Source organism: Pongo pygmaeus, chromosome 2 (assembly GCF_028885625.2).
Source record: "Pongo pygmaeus isolate AG05252 chromosome 2, NHGRI_mPonPyg2-v2.0_pri, whole genome shotgun sequence".
In the NCBI taxonomy this organism is placed as follows: domain Eukaryota; kingdom Metazoa; phylum Chordata; class Mammalia; order Primates; family Hominidae; genus Pongo; species Pongo pygmaeus.
In genome coordinates, this window is record NC_085930.1 from 102836635 (window position 1) to 102859337 (window position 22703).

At 36.2% G+C, this 22703-nt stretch overlaps 1 protein-coding gene across 10 annotated transcripts in view; it reads right to left on the minus strand.

Annotated features, from left to right (window-relative positions):
• Positions 1-22703, minus strand: part of DOCK3 (dedicator of cytokinesis 3) — a 739703-nt gene that overhangs the window by 631073 nt on the left and 85927 nt on the right. For all 10 annotated transcript variants that reach the window (XM_054483639.1, XM_054483636.2, XM_054483638.2 and 7 more), the window contains exon 2: positions 3299-3382. In XM_054483639.1, the coding sequence (XP_054339614.1) occupies positions 3299-3382 (84 nt within the window). The remainder of the gene's footprint in view (positions 1-3298; positions 3383-22703) is intronic.

Sequence of the window (22703 nt, forward strand, 5' to 3'; positions counted from 1 at the left end):
GCAAAGACATGGAATCAATCTAAATGCCCATCAATGGTAGACTACAGAAAATGTGGAACATATACACCATGGAATACTATACAGCCATAAAAAAGAACAAGATCCTGTCCTTTGCAGGAACATAGATGGAGCTGGAGGCTATTATCCTTAGCAAACTAACATGGGAACAGAAAACCAAATACCACATATTCTCACTTACAACTGGGAACTAAAACATGAGAACACATGGACACATAGAGGGCAACAACAGACACTGGGGCCTACCAGAGAATGGAAGGTAGGAAGAGGCAGAGGATCAGGAAAAATAACTAATGGATACTATGCTTAACACCTGGGTGACAAGATAATCTGTACAAAAAACCTCTGTGACATGAGTTTACCAATATAACAAACGTGCACACGTACCCTTGAACCTAAAACAAAACTTAAAATAAATAAATACATATTTCAAATTAAAAAAAATACTAAAAATAGAACTACTATATGGCTGAGTGTGCCAGATCATGCCTCTAATTTCAGCATTTTGGAAGGCTGAGGTGGGCAGATCACTTGAGCCCAGGAGCTCAAGACCAGCCTGCCTGGGCAACATGGCAAAACCCCATCTCTACCCAAAAATACAAAACTTAGCCAGGCCTGGTGATGTTGTACACCTGTAGTCTCAGCTACTCAGGAGGCTGAGGTGGGAAGATCACCTGAGCCCAAGGAGGTTGAAGCTACAGTGAGCTGTGATGGCACCACTGCACTCCAGCCTGCTGACAGAATGAGACCCTGTCTCCAAAAAAAAAAAGAACTACTGTATGATCTAGCAATCCCACCCCAGTGGGATTCTTTTTTTTTTATTATTTTTTATTTTTTATTTTTTGGTCTCAAGATCTCTTTGTGGAGCCACTGGGATTTTATCCAATGGAACAGAAGTCATTATATTGAAGAGACATCAGCACTCCCATGTTCACTGCAGCACTATTCACAACAGCCAAGATATGGAATCAACCTAAATGTCCAATAACAGAGGGATGAAGAAAATATGTTGTATATACACAATGGAATACTATTCTGCCATAAAAAATACTGAAATCCTGCCATTCGTGGTAATGTGAATGGAACTAGAGGACATTATGTTAAGTGAAATAAGCCAAAAAGAGAAAGCTAAACACCTCATATTCTTATTCATATGTGGAAGCTAACAAAAAAAACCTGAATGAAGGATACTGGGAGGGGAAGGGGAAGGGAAGATTTGAAGAGATTTGTCAAAGGATACAAAATTACAACTAGATAAAAAGAATCAGTTCTAATGTTCTATCCCACATAAGATGACTATAATTAATAATAATATATAGTTTCAAAAAGCTAGAAGGAAAATATTGAACTTTCTCAACCAAAAGAAATGATGTTTGGGATAATGGATAATCTAGTTACTCTGATCTGATCACTATACATTATATGCACCAAAACATCACTATGTACCCATGAATACAATTATTATTTGTCAATTAAAAAATAAAAATTTTAAACAGAGCCTGGCACCTCCCCTCACTCTTGCTTTCTCTCTCGCCATGTGATCTCTGCATGTACAGGCTTCTCTTTGACTTTTGCCATGAGCGGAAGCTTCCTAAGGCCCTCACCAGAAGCAGAAGTTGGTGTCACGCTTCTTGTACAGCCTACAGAACCATGAGGCAAATAAATCCCTTTTCTTTATAAATTATACAGCCTCAGGTACTCCTTTATAGCAAAACATAAACAGAGTAATACAGTAGGTATTCTTGTCTCACCTTTAGATCTCAGTGAAAACTCAGTATTTTATGACTGAATGTGATGTTTGCTGCAGGTATTTTAGTAGCTATCGTTTATTAGATAAAGAAAATTACCTTCTGTTCTTAGTTCCCTTAGAGTTGTTATCATAAAAGGGTGCTAATTTATACTCTGTTTTTAAGAAAATTTAAAATGGATGTAGCTCCCTTTCCAGAAAAGTGCACTCCTAAATATATATGATTCCTGGATCATGGTAGGTTACATGTCCTCCCATACCCCTCTTAACAGTAACCCAACTAGATTAGAGCTCCACTCCCATATTCATTGGCTCTATACCTACACTGCAACAGTTCTACTTCATTATATCATCTGAGATGGCTTGTAGCCATACTGAACTGCTAGTCCAGGCTGCCCAAGTTATTTGCCATGGCATCAATTTTGCTTTTGTTAATACTCTGATTTTGTGTAATTTCTCCCTATTTTTCCCATAAATCTTATTGATTTAATTACAGATTCTGAAGAACATGATCCATCTCAAGAATGTGTAAATGTTACAGTAGAAATACCCATATATGCCACAGAAGAGGACAGTAGTCAAGCCAAACTACATTTAAACGTATTTAGGCCAGGTGCAGTGGCTCACGCCTGTAATCCCAGCACTTTGGGAGGTTGATGCGGGTGGATCACCTGAGGTCAGGAGTTCAAGACCAGCCTGGCCAACATGGTGAAATCCCATCTCTACTAAAACTACAAAAATTAGCCGGGCGTGGTGGTGGGCGCCTGTAATCTCAGCTACTAGAGAGGCTGAGGCAGGGGAATTACTTGAACCTGGGAGGCAGAGGTTGCAGTGAGCTGAGATCGCACCATTGTGCTCCAGCCTAGGCAACAAGAGCAAGGCTCCCTCTCAAAAAAAAAATAAATAAATAAAAATAAAAAAATATTTAAGGACCTGTTTTAATTAGGACTAAAGATGCCCAGCCAATCAGATGGAAACATACAAATAAATGGACTATAACGTAGTTCTATTCAAAGGCAGCTAAGCATGGGTAGATTACCTATTCAAAAAAAATTAGTAAGAGGGCATAAAATATAGTTAGATACAATGAATAAGATCTAGTATTTGATAGCACAATAGGGTGACTACAGTCAGCAATAATTTATTGCACATTTTTTAATAACTGAGGGAGTACAACTGGAACCTTTGCAACACAAAAAAAGGTAAATGCTTGAGGTGATACTACATTTACCATGTGATTATTACACATTGTATATCTGTACCAAAGTATCTCATGTACCCCATAAATATATGTAAAAAATGTGTTCTGACAGCCAGAAATTAATTATCTAATTGTTGCTAATATATTAGAATCAAAAAAGCTCATACCTTTATGCTGAACATAGATCAGGAAGAATTTTATATAACACTATTTCATCATGTGACTAATTATGGCTCCAGAATTATTGCTTATAATCTTGTTAGTACAAAATAAATGTACATAATACTGCCAAAAATGATCACAATTTATGTGCTTCGTAGGTCCACACTCACCTTCACATTTTTCAAGAATCTGGACTGTTTCTCCTATTTCTAAGACCAACCCTTGAGGGACAGATCCTCGAAAGCTGCATATCACTAGAAAAGCAAGGATAAACACACCAATTAGCATTTTTAAACACTGAGACATGGTCAGAGTCACTGAATTAAGCACTAAATTTTCTTAAATGTATACCTTCCCTTCTTTACTAATTCCTCTTTCTAAAGTGTAAGCCCCTTTCCATTTAATCTAATTTTTGAAAAATAATATTAGCAGTTTGGGACAATAAAATACATCGTGGGAAAATTGCTATCCATGAGTGGTGGGTGCATGTGTGCTTGTAGAAAAACATTTCTATTAACAGAGTCTCTGTCCCTTGGATATCCTGTGTTCAAGTGTCCTTTTTGAGCAAGTTTGTATCAATTACTTAAGAAAAAAATTATATTAGGAGCTTCTTATCTACCACAAGCAAACAAATAGATATTTTTAAAAGAATCATCAAATAAATTTGATTATGCTTTGAAAAGCAGAATTCTCATAATAAAAATGAACAGAAACTAATGAAATAGAAAGCAAATGCACAACAGAAAAAAATCTATAGATAACAATCAAAATTCCGTAACTTTTTAAGGAAATTGACAAACTGATTCCAAAATTCATATAAGAATACAAAGAATAAAGAAAAGCCCCATCTTACCTCAAAGTAATAAAAGCTATATATGACAAACCCACAGTCAAATCACACTGAATGGGGAAAAGTTGAAAGCACTCCCCCCCTGAGAACTGGAACAAGATAAGGATGCCCATTTTCACCACTTCTCTTTGACATAGTACTAGAAGTCTTAACCAGAGCAATCAGTCAAGAGAAAGAAATAAAGGGCATCCAGATTGGAAAAGAAGATGACAAACTGTCACTATTCATTGATGATATAATCATATACCTAGAAAACCCGTCATACAAAAGATTCCTAGATCTAACAAACAAATTCAGTAGAGTAAGGTGTCAGGAACAAAATCAATGTACACAAATCAGTAGCACTGCCATACACCAAAAATCAAGCGAAGAATCAAATCAAGAACTCAATCCCTTTTACAACAACTGCAAAAAATAAAAATAAAATACCTAGGAATATACTTAACCAAGAAAATTAAAGATCTCGCCAAGAAAAACTACAAGGCACTGCTAAAAAAAAAAAAAAAAGTCACAGATGACACAAACAAATGGAAACACATGCCATGCTCACAGATAACAAGAATCAATATTGTAAAAATGACTGTACTGCCAAAAGCAATCTACAGATGCGATGCAATTCCCATCAAAATATCATCATCATTTTTCCCAATAACTAGAAAAAACAATCCTAAAATTCACATGGAACCAAAAGAGAGCCTGAACAGCCAAAGCAATATTAAGTGTCACATTATGGGACTTTGAATTATACTACAGGGCTATAGTTACCAAAACAGCATGATACTGGAATAAAAATAAGCAGTTAGACCAATGGAAAAAAATACAGAACCCAGAAATAAAGCCTAATGGTATTCAACAAAGCATACAAAAACATAAGCTGGGAAAAAAAAAACACTGATATGGTTTGGCTCTGTGTCCCTACCCAAATCTCATCTTGAATTGTACTTCCATAATTCCCACGTGTTGTGGGAGGGACTTGGTGGGAGATAACTGAATCATGGGGGCAGTTTTCCCCACACTGGTCTCATGGTAGTGAAAAAGTCTCACAAGATCTGATGGTTTGATAAGGGGAAACCCGTTTCACTTGGCTCACATTCTCTCTTCTCGTCTGCTGCCATGTAAGAAGTGCCTTTCATCTTCCACTATGATTGTGAGGCCTCCCCAGTCACATGGAACTGTAAGTCCAATAAACCTCTTTCTTTTGTAAATTGCCCAGTCTTGGGTATGTCTTTATCAGCAGCATAAAAATGGATTAATACAGACACCTTATTCAATAAATGATGCTGGGAAAACTGACAAGCCACATGTAGAAGAATGAAACTGGGTCCCCATCTATCACTATACAAAAAACAACTCAAGATGGATAAAACACTTAAATCCAAGACTTGAAACCATAAAAATTCTGCAAGATAACATCGAAAAAAACTCTCCTGAACGTTGGCTTAAGCAAAGAATTCCTGAGTAAGACCCAAAGGCAAATGCAACAAAAACAAAAACAAATGAATAGAACCTAATTAAACTAAAAAGCTTCTGCACAGCAAAAGAAATAATCAACAGAGTAAACAGACAACCCACAAAGAAAATATCTGCAAACTATGCATCTGACAAAAAACTAGTATCCAGAATCTACAAGGAACTCAAATCAGCAAGAAAAAAAAATCACATAAAAAACTGGAAAAAGGACATGAATAAGCAATTCTCAAAAGAAGATACACAAATAGCCAACAAACACATGAAAAAAAATGCTCAATATCATTAATCCTCTGGGAAATGCAAATTAAAACCACAATAAGACACCACCTTCTGCAAGAATGGTCATAATTTAAAAATCAAAAAACAATAGATGTTGGCATGGAAGTAGTGAAAAGGAACACTTTTACACTGCTGATGGGAGTGTAAATTAGTACAACCACTACAGAAAACAGTATGGAGATTCCTTAAGGAATTAAAAATAGATCTGCCATTCGACTCAGCAATCCCACTACTGGGTATCCACTCAAAGGAAAAGAAGTCATTATATGAAAAAGATACATCCACATGCACATTTATAGCAGCACAATTCACAATTGCAAAGACATGGAACCAACCTAAATGCGCACTGACCAACAAGTGGATAAAGAAAATGTGGTAAATATACACCATGGAATACCACTTAGCTATAAAAAGGAACAAAATAATGTCTTTTGCAGCAACTTGGATGGAGCTGGAAGCCATTATTCTAAGTGAAGAAATTCAAGAATGGGAAAGCAAATACCATATGTTCTCATCTATAAGTGGGAGCTACGCTATGAGGACACAAAGACATACAGAGTAATAGACTCTGTGGACTTAGGGGAGGGAGGTTGGAAGGGGTTGAGAAATAAAAGACTACATATTGGATACAGTGTACACTGCTCGGGTAACAGGTGCACTAAAATCTCACATTTCATCACTAAAGAACTCATCCATACAACCAAAACCTACCTGTACTCTCAAAACTATTGAAAAAAATAAGAAGAAACGCCCTGTCAATCTTGAAGAACTTCCACTACCATAAATCAAGCCTTATAATCTAAAAATTGGTTCTTTGAAAACACTAACATTGACAGATATCTAGAAAAACTAATTAGGAAAAAAGAAAAACAAATTATCGATATCAGCAATCAAAACATTAAAATCATCATAAAAGGATATTACAGAAAAAAACTTATACCAACTAATTTGAAATTTTACATGGGAGACGAATTTACAGAAAGGCAAAATCTACAAAAACTGGCAGAGAAGTTAAAAATTTAAATAGTCCTACATTTATTAAAGAAAAGTTAATATTAAAAACTTCCCACAAATGAAATGCCAGGTCCTGATGACTTTATCAGTGAATCTGTCGAAACATCTGAAAAAAATAACACCAATCATAAATAATCTCTTCCAAAGAGGGAATTCATTTTGAACTCAGCATGATAGCAAAGCCTGAGAAGGACATGAGACTAAAGGAAAATTACAGGCTAATCTTTCTCATTAATATAAATAAAAATATTTTTTAAAAAAATACAAAGCAAATCAAATCCAACTATGCATAAAAAGGATGATGCATCATGACCAATTGGGGATTATTCCAGGAATGCAAGATTGGTTTAATATTAGAAAATTAACGAAGAAAAAAAATCATATGATCACCTCTATATATGAAAAAATTGATAAAATTCAAAGTCCACTCATGACAAAAATTCTTAATAAGACTAAAAGGGAACTTCCTTAATCTGATAAAGGGCATCTACAATGTGTCTATAGCAAACATCACACACATTGGTGATATACAAAACATTTTATCACTAAGGTTAGGAACAAGAAGAGGATGGCCACTGTTACCATTTCTATTCAACACTGTATGCAGGACCACTCAATGCAAATAAGGCAATTAAAGGTGTAATAATTGGAAATGAGGAAATAAAATTGTCTTTATCAGCAGGTCTGACTGTGTATGTAAAAAAAATCCAAAAGAATATAGACATAAACTATTACAACAAATACATGACTGTAGCAAGGTCACTAGATACAAGGTGAATATTTTTAAGTCTATATATCAATAAACAATTAGAAAATTAAATGTTTTGAAAATACACCATTTATAACAACATCAAAAAATGCCATGTAACTGGAAATAAATCTAATGAGACATGTAGAAGAACTCTACACAAGAAGCTATAAAATATTAGAGACATTAAAAGCCTAATATAAGCATATATCATATTAATGGATTAGAAAACTCAATAGTGTAAAAATATATATTCTCCCTAAATTGATCATTACATTCTCTGCAATCCCAATCAAAATTCTAATAAACTTTTTTGTTTAAATCAATAAACTGATTCTAAAATGTGTATAAAAATGCAAAGGATGAAGGAGGTGAACATATACTAAGAGATATCAAGCCTTTCAGTTGTAAAGAAAACAAGCTGTGAAAAAATGTAAGGAAACAACAGGTGCTGGAGAGGATGTGGAGAAATAGGAACACTTTTACACTGTTGGTGGGACTGTAAACTAGTTCAACCCTTGTGGAAGTCAGTGTGGCAATTTCTCAGGGATCTAGAACTAGAAATACCATTTGACCCAGCCATCCCATTACTGGGTATATACCCAAAGGACTATAAATCATGCTGCTATAAAGACACATGCACATGTATGTTTATTGCCGCATTATTCACAATAGCAAAGACTTGGAACCAACCCAAATGTCCAACAATGATAGACTGGATTAAGAAAATGTGGCACATATACACCATGGAATACTATGCAGCCATAAAAAATGATGAGTTCACGTCCTTTGTAGGGACATGGATGAAATTGGAAATCATCATTCTCAGTAAACTATCGCAAGAACAAAAAACCAAACACCGCATATTCTCACTCATAGGTGGGAATTGAACAATGAGAAAACATGGACACAGGAAGGGGAACATCACACTCTGGGGACTGTTGTGGGGTGGGGGTAGAGGGGAGGGATAGCATTGGGAGATATACCTAATGCTAGATGATGAGTTAGTGGGTGCAGCGCACCAGCATGGCACATGTATACATATGTAACTAACCTGCACATTGCGCACATGTACCCTAAAACCTAAAGTATAATAATAATAAATAAATAATAAAAATAAAAGAAAAAATGTATATACCATGAGTCTATTTTCATGTGTATATATGCATATACTTATATTTGATCTCTGCTGAAGACATCCAACCTGCTATTGGTAATCTGTATACTCTGGGAATATTTGGCTATATTTGCAAGTACTTGTAGCATTATAAATCTGTAAATGTTTTAAATCCTCAATGGAAGATAAATTCTGAACAAAAACTTTTCAAATTTTTTAAAACTTTAAAAAGCAGTTCTACCAAGCTCTATCACTTAATATTGTACAGACTTGGGAATTGCTAAGAAACATCAGATACTCATCCGTGTCTTACTCTGACTACCAAGTGAAATATAAATGGTCTACCCTAGGATTTATTGCATTGAACCCTCCAAGGTAGAGGGGAAAGGATTAGGTTCTGTAGTCTCAAGTCATTGCAGGTAGCCACAAATTAACAATGATATAGCTGTCTAAGATCAAAGGTGTATTCTAAGCATGGCTCATAAATAAAACTACAATGAATTGCATAAGCACTTAAGAATTTAACATCAGCAGTTCTTTTACTCGTTAACAAACTCTTTATCGAGGCCCTTACTATTAAATTTCAATCTCTGGAGCATTCACCACCACACCTGTCTTCTTAATCTACATCACTAATTAACAAGAACATGTAAATTAACAACAGCCTTCATTGTTTAAAATTGAGTGTTTCATGTGTATTCAGAGAACCTATGTAAACTTTCCATTTCCATAACTATCTTCCTTCTACATTGGCTTTCAAATGATTTTTTTTAAATTAATACAGATCAATGTCATGAAGTGCTTCCCATTTTCCTCTAGTAGTTTTATAGTTTCAGGTCTTACATTTAAGGGTTTAGTCCATTGTGAGTTGATTCTTGTAAATGGTAAGAAATAGGAGTCTAGTTTAATTCTTCTGCATGTAAATATCCAGTTTTCCCAGCATAATTTATAGAAGAAACCATTCTTTCCCCAATGAGTATTCTTGGCATCTTTGTCAGAAATAAGTTGGCTGTAATTGTGGACTTATTTTAGGTTCTCTATTGTGTTCCATTGTTCTATGTGTCTGTTTTTATGCTAGTACCACACTGTTTGGGATACTACTGCTTTATTGTATATTTTGAAGACAATTAGTGTGATGCCTCCAGCTCTTTTCTTTTTGCTCAACATTACTTTAGCTATTCAGGGTCTTTTGTGGTTCCATACTAATTTTAGGATTTTTTTTTTCTATTTCTGTGAAGAATGTCATTGGTACTTTGACAGGGATTGCACTGAATCTGTATATCATTTGAAATAGTATGGACATTTTAATATTAATTCTTCAAATCCATGAGCATGAGATCTTTCCATTTATGTGTGTCCTCTTCAGTTTTTGTCATTAATAACATTAGTTTATCATTGTAGAAATCTTTCTTCTCTGTGTTAAATTTATTCCTAGATATTTTTTGTTTTAGCTATTGTATATGAGATTGTTTTCTTGATTTCTTTTCGAGATTGAATAATCGTAGCATATATAAATATTACAGATTTTATTTGTTAATTTATGTTTATTTTTAATTTTTGTGGATACACAGTAGGTGTATATGCTTATGGTATACACGGGATGTTTTGATACAGGCATACAATGTGAAAATAAGTGCATCATGAAGAATGAAGTATCCATCCCCTCAAGCATTTATCCTTTGAGTTACAAACCAATTACACTCCTTTAAGTAATTTTAAAATGTAAATTAAGTTACTGACCATAGTCACCCTGTTGAGCTATCAAACAGTAGGCCTTGCTCATTCTTTGTAACTATTTTTTGTACCTATTAACCATCTCCACCTCCGCTCACCCAGCCACCCACTACCCTTCGCACCCTCTAGTAACTATCCTACTCTCTGTCTCTAATAATTCACTTGTTTTGGTGTTTAGATCCCACAAATAAGTGATAATATGTGATGTCTGTCCTTCTGTGCCTGGTTTATTTCACTTAATATAATGATCTTCAGTTTCACCCATGTTGTTGCAAATAAAAGGATCTCATTCTTCTTTATGATTGAATAGTACTCCGTTGTGTATATGTACCACATTTTCTTTATCCATTCATCTGTTCATGGATGCTTAGACTGCTTCCAAATCTTGGCTATTGTGAACAGTGCTGCAACAAACATGGGAGTGCAGATATCTCTTCGATATACTGATTTCCTCTCTTTGGGGTATATACCCAGCAGTGGGATTGCTGAATCACATAGTAGCTCTAGTTTTTTTTGTTTTATTTTGGTTTTTTGTTTTGTTTTTGTTTTTGCTTTGTTTTTTTTTTTGTTTTTGAGATGGAATCTCGCTCTGTCGCCCAGGCTAGAGTGCAGTGGCGTAATCTTGGCTCACTGCAAGCTACGCCTCCCAGGTTCATGCCATTCTCCTGCCTCAGCCTCCCGAGTAGCTGGGACTACAGGCGCCCGCCACCACACCCGGCTAATTTTTTGTATTTTTAGTAGAGACAGGGTTTCACCATGTTAGCCAGGATGGTCTCGATCTCCTGACCTCGTGATCCACCCACCTGGGCCTCCCAAAGTGCTAGGATTACAGGTGTGAGCCACTGCACCCAGCCGGTAGCTCTAGTTTTAGTTTTTGGAGGAACCTCCAAACTGTTCTCCATAGTGGTTGTACTAATTGACATTCTCACCAACAGCATACAAGGGTTCCCTTTTCTCCACATCCTCACCAGCGTTTGTTATTGTATGTCTTTTGGATATAAGTCATTTTAACTTGGGTGAGATGATATTTCATTGTAGGTCTCATTTGTATTTCTCTGATGATCAATGATGTTGAGCACCTTTTCATATGCCTGCTTGCCATTTGTATAACTTCTTTTGAGAAATGTCTGCTCAAATCTTTTGCCCATTTTTCGATCAGATTATTAGATTTTTTTCCTATAGAGTTGTTTGAGCTCCTTATATATTCTGGTCATTAATCCTTTCTCAGATGGGTAGTTTGCGAATATTTTCTCCTATTCTGTGGGTTGTCTGATCACTTTGTTGACTGTTTCCTTTGCTGTGAAGAAGCTTTTTAACTTGATGTGATCCCATTTGTCCATGTGTGCTTTGGTTGCCTGTGCTTTGAGGTATTGCTCAAGACATTTTTGCCCAGACTAATATCCTGGAGATTTTCCCCAATGTTTTCTTGTAGTAGCTTCATAGTTTGAGGTTGTAATCCATTTTGATTTGATTTTTTTATATGGCAAGAAATAGGTGTCTAGCTTCATTCGTCTATATATGGATATCCAATTTCCCCAGCACCATTTATTGAAGAGACTGTCTTTTCCATAGTGTATTTCTTGGCATCTTTGGTGAAAATGAGTTCCCTGTAGGTGTGTTAATCTTAACTCTAACCCTAACCTGCCAGTTAAGGTATGGTTAGGGTTAGGGTTAGACAAACCCTGTTTCTGGGTTCTCTATTCTGTTCCATTGGTCTATGCGTCTATATGTAGCATAATCTGAAGTCAGGTAATGCGATTCCTCGAGTTTTCTTCTTTTTGCTTAGGAATGCTGTGGCTACTCTGGGTCTTTCATAGTTCCATAAAAATTTTAAATTTTTTTTTTCTATTTTTGTGAAGAATGTCATCACTGTTTTGATAGGCCGTGCCTTGAATCTGTAGATTTCTTTGGGTAGAATGGACATTTAAAAAATACTGATTGTTCCAATCAATGAACACGGATTTTTTTTTTCATTTTTTTTGTGTCCCCTTCAATTTCTTTCATCAGTGTTTATAGTTTTCATTATGGAGATCTTTTACTTTTTTGGTTAATTCTTAACTATTTAATTTTATGTGTAACTACTGTAACTGAGATTACTTTTTTCTTTCTAAGATTATTCAATCTTGGCATATAGAAATGCTACTGACTTTTCTATGTTGATCTTGTATACTGTAACTTTACCGAATTTATCAGTTCTAATTGTTTTTTTGTTGGAGTCTTTAGATTTTTCCAAATATAAGATAATATCATCTGCAAATATGGATAATTTGACTTCTCCCTTTCCAACGGGGATGCCCTTTATATCTTTCTCTTGTCTGATTGCTCTATTTAGGACTTCCAGTACTATGCTGAATAACTGGTGAAAGTGGGCATCCTTGTCCTGTTCCAGATCTTAGAGGAAAGGCATTGTATGTTGATTTTGTAGCCTGCAACTTTACTGAATTCTCATTTCTTAGTTTTAATAGATTTTGGTGAAGTCTGTAGTTTTCAACATATGAGATCATGCCACCTGCAAAGAGGGACAATTTGACTTTCTCCTTCTCAATTTAGACACCCTTTATTTCTTTCTCTTGCCTAATTGTTCTGGCTAAAACTTTTTTTTTTTTTTTGAATGAATGAATATGTATTTTATTTTGTTTATTTTGTTTTTGGAGAAGAGAGGAAGGGAGTCCATTTGAATTATTATTATTTTTTTTATTTTCTTGTTTTTTTTTTTCATTATTATTATTATTATTATTATACTTTAGGTTTTATGGTACATGTGCGCAATGTGCAGGTAAGTTACATATGTATACATGTGTTTTTTTTTTTTTGAGACAGAGTCTCGCTCTGTTGCCCAGGCTAGACTGCAATGGCACAATCTCGGCTCACTGTCACCTCTTTCTCCCAGGTTCAAGCGATTCTCCTGTCTCTGCCTCCCAAGTAGCTGGGATTATAGGCGCCCACCACACACACGTGGCTAATTTTTGTATTTTTAGTGGAGACAGGGATTCACCATGTTGGCCAGGCTGGTCTCGAACTCCTGACCTCAAGTGATCCGCCTGCCTCGGCCTCCCAAAGTGCTAGGATTACAGGTGTGAACCACCGTGCTCGACCAAGACCTCCAGTACTGTGTTGAACAGGAGTGGTCAAAGTGGGCATCTTCATCTAGGTCCATATTGTAAAGCAAAAGCTTTTAGCTTTTCCCCATTCAGTATGATGTTAGCTATGGGTTTGTCATATACGGACTTTACTGTGCTGAAGTACATTCCTTCCATTAATATATCTAACATGTTTAGAGTTTTTATTATGAAAGGATATTGAATATTATTGAATGCTACTAGTAAAGACCATAGGAGAAATAATTCATAACACTAGTCTGGCAAAAGCACACACCAGAAATGTTTAACAAAAAAGGATTACATTAAACTAAAAAGATTCTGCACAGTAAAGAAGAGTGAAGAGACAATCTACAGAATGGGAAAAAACTATTTGCAAACTGTGCATCTGACAAGGGATGTTAATATCCAGAATATAAGGAACTCAACTCGGTAGCAAAAAAAAAAAAAAAATCCAATTACAAATAAAAGATTTCTCAAAAGAAAAACGTGATGAACAGGTACATGAAAAAATGCTCAACATCATTAATCATCAGAGAAATGTAAATCAAAACCACAATGAGCTATCACCTCATCCCACTTAGGATGGCAATTATCAAAAAGACAAAAAAAATGTTCCTGAGAATGTGAAGAGAAAGGAAACTCTCATACACTGCTGGTGGAAACATAAATCAGTACAGCCATTCAGGACAACGGTATGGAGGTTCTTCCAAAACTTAAAAAATATAAATACCATATGATTCTACAATCCCACTACTGCGTATATATCCAAAGGAAATTAAATCAGGATGTCAGAGACATCTGCACTCCCATGTTTAATGTAGCACTATTCACAACAGCCAAGACATGGAATCAATCTAAGTGTCCATTAATGGATGAATGAATTTTTTAATGTGGTATATATACACAATAGAATACTATTCAGTCTTTTCTGCATCTATTGAGATAATCATGTGGTTTTTGTCTTTGGTTCTGTTTATATGCTGCATTACGTTTATTGATTTGCGTATGCTGAACCAGCCTTGCATCCCAGGGATGAAGCCCACTTGATCATGGTGGATAAGCTTTTTGATGTGCTGCTGGATTCGGTTTGCCAGTATTTTATTGAGGATTTCTGCATCGATGTTCATAAGGGATATTGGTCTAAAATTCTCTTTTTTTGTTGTGTCTCTGCCAGGCTTTGGCAAAATTCAACAGCCCTTCATGCTAAAAACTCTCAATAGAATAGGTATTGATGGGACATATCTCAAAATAATAAGAGCTATTTATGACAAACCCATAGCCAATATCATCCTGAATGGGCATTCAGTATGGAAGCATTCCCTTTGAAAACTGGCACAGGACAGGGATGCCCTCTCTCACCACTCCTATTCAACATAGTGTTGGAAGTTCTGGCCAGGGCAATCAGGCAGGAGAAAGAAATAAAGGGTATTCAATTAGGAAAAGAGGAAGTCAAATTGTCCCTGTTTGCAGATGGCATGATTGTATATTTAGAAACCCCCATCGTCTCAGCCCAAAATCTCCTTGAGCTGATTAGCAACTTCAACAAAGTCTCGGGATATAAAATCAGTGTGCAAAAATCACAAGCATTCCTATACACCAATAACAGACAAACAGGGAGCCAAATCATGAGTGAACTCCCATTCACAATTGCTTCAAAGAGAATAAAATACCTAGGAATCCAATTTACAAGGGATGTGAAGGATCTCTTCAAGGAGAACTACAAACCACTGCTCAATGAAATAAAGGAGGACACAAACAAATGGAAGAACATTCCATGCTCATGGATAGGAAGAATCCGTATCATGAAAATGGCCATACTGCCCAAGGTAATTTATAGATTCAATGCCATCCCCATCAAGCTACCAATGACTTTCTTCACAGAATTGGAAAAAATTTCTTACCTTAAAGTTCATATGGAACCAAAAAAGGGCCCGCATTGCCAAGACAATCCTAAGCCACAAGAACAAAGCTGGAAGCATCACATTACCTGACTTCAAACTATACTACAAGGCTACAGTAACCAAAACAGCATGCTACTGGTACCAAAACAGAGATATAGACCAATGGAACAGAATAGAGCCCTCAGAAATAATACCACACATCTACAACCATCTGATCTTTGACAAACCTGACAAAAACAAGCAATGGGGAAAGGATGCCCTATTTAATAAATGGTGCTCAGAAAACTGGCTAGCCATATGTAGAAAGCTGAAACTGGATCCCTTCCTTACATCTTATACAAAAACTAATTCAAGATGGATTAAAGACTTAAATGTTGAACCTAAAACCATAAAAACCCTAGAAGAAAACCTAGGCAATACCATTCAGGACATAGGCATGGGCAAGGACTTCATGTCTAAAACACCAAAAGCAATGGCAACAAAAGCCAAAATTGACAAATGGGATCTAATTAAACTAAAGAGCTTCTGCACAGCAAAAGAAACTATCATCAGAGTGAACAGGCAACCTACAAAATGGGAGAAAACTTTTGCAATCTACCCATCTGACAAAGGGCTAATATCCAGAATCTACAAAGAACTCAAACAAATTTACAAGAAAAAAACAACCCCATCCAAAAGTGGGCAAAGGATATTAACAGACACTTCTCAAAAGGAGACATTTATGCAGCCAACAGACACATGAAAAAATGCTCATCATCACTGGCCATCAGAGAAATGCAAATCAAAACCACAATGAGATACCATCTCACACCAGTTAGAATGGCAATCATTAAAAAGTCAGGAAACAACAGGTGCTGGGGAGGATGTGGAGAAATAGGAACACTTTTACACTGGTGGTGGGACTGTAAACTGGTTCAACCATTATGGAAGACAGTGTGGCGATTCCTCAAGGATCTAGAACTAGAAATACCATTTGACGCAGCCATCCCATTACTGGACATATACCCAAAGGATTATAAATCATGCTACTATAAAGACACATGCACATGTATGTTTATCACGGCACTATTCACAATAGCAAAGACTTGGAACCAACCCAAATGTCCATCAATGATAGACTGGATTAAGAAAATGTGGCACATATACACCATGGAATACTATGCTGCCATAAAAAAGGATGAGTTCATGTCCTTTGTAGGGACATGGATGAAGCTGGAAACCAAGACTCTCAGCAAACTATCGCAGGGACAAAAAACCAAACACCACATGTTCTCACTCATAGGTGGGTATTGAACAATGAGAATACTTGGACATAGGAAGGGGAACATCACACACCGGGGCCTGTTGTGGGGTGAGGGTAGTGGGGAGGGATAGCATTAGGAGATATGCCTAATGTAAATGACGAGTTAATGGGTGCAGCACACCAACATGGCACATGTATACATATGTAACAAACCTGCACGTTGTGCACATGTACCCTAGAACTTAAAATATAAAAAAAAAAAAAGAATACTATTCAGCCATAAAAACAGAACGAAATCCTGTCACTTGCGACAAGATGGATGAACCTAGAAGACATTAAGTGAAATAAGCCAAGGCACAGAAGGACAAATACCATATTATTTCACTCATGTGGAGTTTTAAAAAGTTGATCCCACAGATGTAGAGAATAGGACTGCGGTTACCAGAGGCAGGGACAGGGGCTGGGGGTGGTTAAGGGATGGGGAATGGTTAGAGGTTTGGTCACAAAGTTGCAGTTAGATAGGAGGAGTACATTCTGGTGTTCTATTTCATAGTAAGGTGACTACAGTTAACAATAATGTATTGTATATTTCAAAATAGCTAGAAGAGAGGATTTTGAACGTTCTCACCAGGAAGAAATGACAAATGCTTGAGGTGATGGAAAACCTAACTGCCCTGATTTGATCATTACACAATGTGTACATGTATCAAAACATCACACTGTACCCCATAAATATGCATAATTATTATGTGTCGATTAAAAATAAAACTTTAAAAATGAATTAATTTTTTTAATTAATATAAAAAGAAGAGGAAAGAAAAATAAATAAATTATACCTGCTAGAAAAGCAGGCAGCCTGAAAGAGAGTAGAGCTTTCTCCCTAAAATCATGGATCCATTTTCAGGCCTATACTTTATTTGCAGGAATATCATGAAGAATAAATCTACAAGTTAATACACTGTTTGGCTCTGTTCCCCACTGTGTCTGTCAGATACTTTACAAATTCTAAGAAAGGCTGGACGCGGAGGCTCATGCCTGTAATCCCAGCACTTTGAGAGGCCGAGATGGGCAGATTACTTGAGGTCAGAAGTTTGAAACCAGCCTGGCCAACACGGTAAAACCTTATCTCTACTAAAAGTTCAAAAAAATTAGCCAGGAATGGTGGCACATGCCTGTAATCCCAGCTACTCGGGAGGCTGAGGCAGGAGAATCACTTGAACCTGGGAGGCAGAGGTTACAGTGAGCCGAGATTGCACCACTGCACTCCAGCCTGGGCGACAAAGCGAGACTGTCTCAAAAAAAAACTAAGAAAGTGGCAGCTTCAAAACAAATATGCCCATAATCCCAGCACTTTGGGATTATGGCCAAAGCAGGTGGATCACTTGAGGTCAGGATTTTGAGATCAGCCTGGCCAACATAGTGAAATCCCATCACTACTAAAAACAAAACAAAACAAAACAAATATGCCCTTTAACATTACTCACTGTTAACTATATATAATGAAGGGTTTATCCGTGGCAAAATAAAATTGAAGACTTGAAAAACAACATATTAGGAAGAAGATACACTAACTCTTTTAACATTTAAAAAATTTTTAAGAGATGGGGTCTTGTCATGTTCCCCAGGCTGGTCTCAAACTCCTTGGCTCAAGTGATCCTCCTGCCTCACCCAAGCAGCTGGAACTACAGGTATGTGTCATCATACTGAGCTGCTAATTCTTAAATTTTGTAGATATTTATTAACTTCAATTTTTTTATACTATGTTAAGTAGAAAGGGTTATAAACAGTATTTACAGCATAATTCCATACAGTCATCTCTCAGTGTTCATAGAGGATGGTTTCCAGGAATTCCTAAACACCAAAATCCATGGATGTTCAAGTCCCTGATATAAAATGGTGCAGTATCTGTAAATAACCTATACACATACTCTTATATACTTTAAACCATCTCTAGATTAGTTATAATGCCTAATACAGTATAAATTCTGTACGTCTATAATAATTTTGTATTTTTTATCATGGTATTGTTAGGTTTTTTTCTATTTTTGATCTGCTGTTGGTTGAATCCACAGATGCAGAACCCAGGGGTATGAAGGGCCAATTGTATACAGTTTCTGTAGTATTTATTTCTGTTTATTATGCAATAATATGAAATCTGTACTAAAAGAATACATGTTAGCACTACCAGACTAAGCACTCAGCACAATATTCCCAATTCACAGGAAACCATCTATCAAGAAAAAAAAAAATGTAATACAACGTCTCATCACAGAACTACACAAAAATAGAAATGAAAATAAAACCAACAAAAGTAAATTTCTGAGTAGCTCATTAGCTAGTCGTACAAGGAAAGCCACCTACAAATAGTGAATTAATTAAATAGTGTTTGATCACAGCAAACAAAGAAATATGTCCTGAGAATATAAACTTGTTCAAGACCATTAGCATTTTGGTGAGAACAAGTGCTCTAAGAGTTGTATACATATAGACCAATATCCATAGTCAATTTGAAAACTGAGCAAAGAAATAGATGAAACCAAATGTCAGTTCTTTGAAAATATCAATAGAATTGATTAATCATTTAACCAGATTGACCAAGAAATACAGAGAGAAGACTTAAATTACTAATATCAGGAATGAAAGTGAAGCTATTACTACCAACATTAAAAAAATAAAAAATATTAAAAAGAAATACTTTGAACAATTGTATGCCAAAATTTTTGATAAGATAGATTAAGTGGACTAATTTCTAAAATGAAACATATGATCAAAACTGAGTCAAGAAGAACTAGAGGCCAGGCGCAGTGGCTCACACCTGTAATCCCAGCACTTTGGGATACCGCAGCAGGTGGATCACCTGAGGTCAGGAGTTTGAGACCAGCCTGGCCAATGTGGCAAAACCCCATCTCTACTAAAAATACAGAAATTAGCCAGGTGTGGTGGTGCGCACCTGCAATCCTAGCTACTCAGGAGGCTGAGGCAGTAGAAACCACTTGAACCCAGGAAGCAGAAGTTGCAGGGAGCCGCGTATCTCACCACTGCACTCCAGCCTGGGCAACAGAGCGAGAATCCATCTCAAAAATAAAAACAAAAAAGAAATAGAAAAATCTGAATTGCTCTCTAATATGAAAAGAGATTGAAGCAGTAATCACAATGCCTCTCACAGGTCCAAGACCAGACAGATGGTCCCTGACTTAACAATGGTTAGAAATATAATTTTCAACTTTACAATGGTTTATTGAGATATAACCCCACTGTAAGTTGAAAAGCATCTGAACTTACAACTTTTTGACTTTACAATGGGTTTATCAGGGTATTTTTAAATGGATTTTCAACTTACAATATTTTCCACTTATGATGAACTTATTAGGATATAACCCCATTGTAACTCAAGGGGCATCTGTCCTGGTGAACTTTACCAAATGCTTTAAAAATAACACTAATCCTTCAAAAAAAACTTTCAAAAAATAAAAAAAGGAAGGAACAACTCCCAAGGCAATTATTACTCTCATGGCAAAACCAAACAAACATATCACAAGGAAAAAAATCCATAACACATAAAGATGATTACACATCATAAAGCGGGATTTATTCTGGATGCAGAAATAACATTTGACAAAATCTAATGCCTTTTCATGATAAAAAAAAAAACCTCAGAATATTAGGACTACAATATAACTTCCTCAACCCATAGGTAACATCACACTTACTAAAGAAAAACTGAATGCTTTATAAGATCAGGATCAGAAAGTAGGGTACAAAACTACTTCCATTTAAAGATGACAAGATCTTTAGTAGGAATATTGGTTCAAAGTATACAGCCCTACCTTACCAGAAGCAGAATTCATCCCCATTTCTCAACTCTTTATATATTTCCTGTCTCTTAACTTCAGATGTGCACAATGACCACCACATTCATGACCAAAACTAAGTATTGTATAATGTCATTTACATACCATAATGTGAATAATGTTGGCTTTAACATTATATATCTAATTTTACTGACTTCTAACTGTGGTTTTTTATTTATTGTCTTTGAGCCTCTAGCTGAGGCTTCTTTCCAATTTAAAAAGCCTCCCTACCTTAAGGTTATCTATTCTTTTTTTTTCTTTTTTTTATACTTTAAGTTCTAGGGTACATATGCACAACATGCAGGTTTGTTACATATGTATACATGTGCCATGTTGGTGTGCTGCACCCATTAACTTGTCATTTACATTAGGTATATCTCCTAATACTATCCCTCCCCACTGCCCCCACCCCACAACAGGCCCCGGTGTGTGATGTTCCCCTTCCTGTGTCCAAGTGTTCTCATTGTTCAGTTCCCACCTATGAGTGAGAACATGCAGTGTTTGGTTTTCTGTCCTTGCGATAGTTTGCTGAGAATGATGGTTTCCAGCTTCATCCATGTCCCTACAAAGGACATGAACTCATCCTTTCTTATGGCAGCATAGTATTCCGTGTTGTATATGTGCCACATTTTCTTAATCCAGTCTATCACTGATGGACATTTGGGTTGGTTCCAAGTCTTTGCTATTGTGAATAGTGCCGCAATAAACATACGTGTGCATGTGTCTTTATAGTAGCATGATTTATAATCCTTTGGGTATATACCCAGTAATAGGATGGGAACGGACATTTTATCAAAGCCATTAGCCTAATGACACCAAAAAGCTCAGAAAAATGGTGAAAAATTATCAGGTGAAGATCCAAAAGAAGATTAAAGTGCAGAAAAGTGAATCCAGCTGAGAGGGTAATTTTTCCCTTGGGGGAAATTAGCTGCTGAGGACCTGGCCAGCACTTTTGACGGCTTCCCAGGGATAAAGACACCAAAGGTGGAATCTAGGCCCACATTTTAAGCTTGGGGCCCTAAAGACTACATTCTGAATCAACCTCAAGTAGCACTGCCCTCACACAGACTGCAGCCCAGTTTCAAAGCAACTAAATCTCTGAAATTGTGTTAAGGTGTTCTAAGGCTACTAGCAATTTAGAAATTTTTTTTTTCAGCCTATTTCATGTTCCTTTCAGCTAAGTTTTCCTTCTACTGGACACAGGTGGAATCTCAATGAGAAAAGATATTCATGAAACTATTAAGGAAATATAAAATGACGTACCATGTGTGTTGCAAAAGGGAATTTTCTTTATTATGCTAAGGAATTTAGAGGAAAACATTGCAGCTTTGTTTATTTTAAAAAATAAAAGTAAAACTTAAATTTTAAAAAAATAATATAAAAATAAAGAAGACAGGCTCTTATGTGTATTTTTTTTAAATAAAGAATCCATCCAGGTGTGGTGGCTCACGCCTGTAATCCCAGCAGTTTGGCAGGCCAAGGCAGGCACATCACGAGGTCAGGAATCGAGACCATCCTGGCTAACACGGTGAAACCCCGTTTCTACTAAAAATACAAAAAATTAGCCAGGCGTGGTGGCAGGCGCCTGTAGTCCCAGCTACTCAGGAAGCTGAGGCAGGAGAATGGCGTGAACCCAGGAGGCGGAGCTTGCAGTGAGCCGAGGTCACGCCATTGCACTCCGCCTGAGAGACAGAGTGAGACTCCATCTCAAAAGAAAAAAAAAAAGAATCCACATTAAACTATTAGAGGCAGCAAACTAGTTCAGCAAGATTGCAGGATACACAATCTGTACAGATACTCCTCGACTAACAATGTGGTTACATTCTGATAAATCCATCGTAAGTTAAAAATATCTTTAATTGAAAATGCATTTAAAATATCTAACCTATCAAACATCATAATTTAACCTAGCCTATTTTAAACATGCTCAAAACACTTCAATTAGCCTACAGCTGCACAAAATCATCTAACACAAAGCCTATTTTATAAGATGTTCAATGTCTCATATAATTTAGTGAATATTATACTGAAAGTGAAAAACAGAATGGTATTAATACTCAAGGTATGATTTCTACTCAATTCACATCACTTTTGCACCATAGTAAAGTCCAAAAACCATAAGACAAACCATCCTAAGTCAAGAACCATCTGCATATAAAAATCAGTTGTGATCTTAGAAACAAACCCTCATATAAATGATCACTTGATTTTTGACAAGAGTGCCAGGACCATTCAACAAAGAACTGACTGTCTTTTCAACCAGAGTG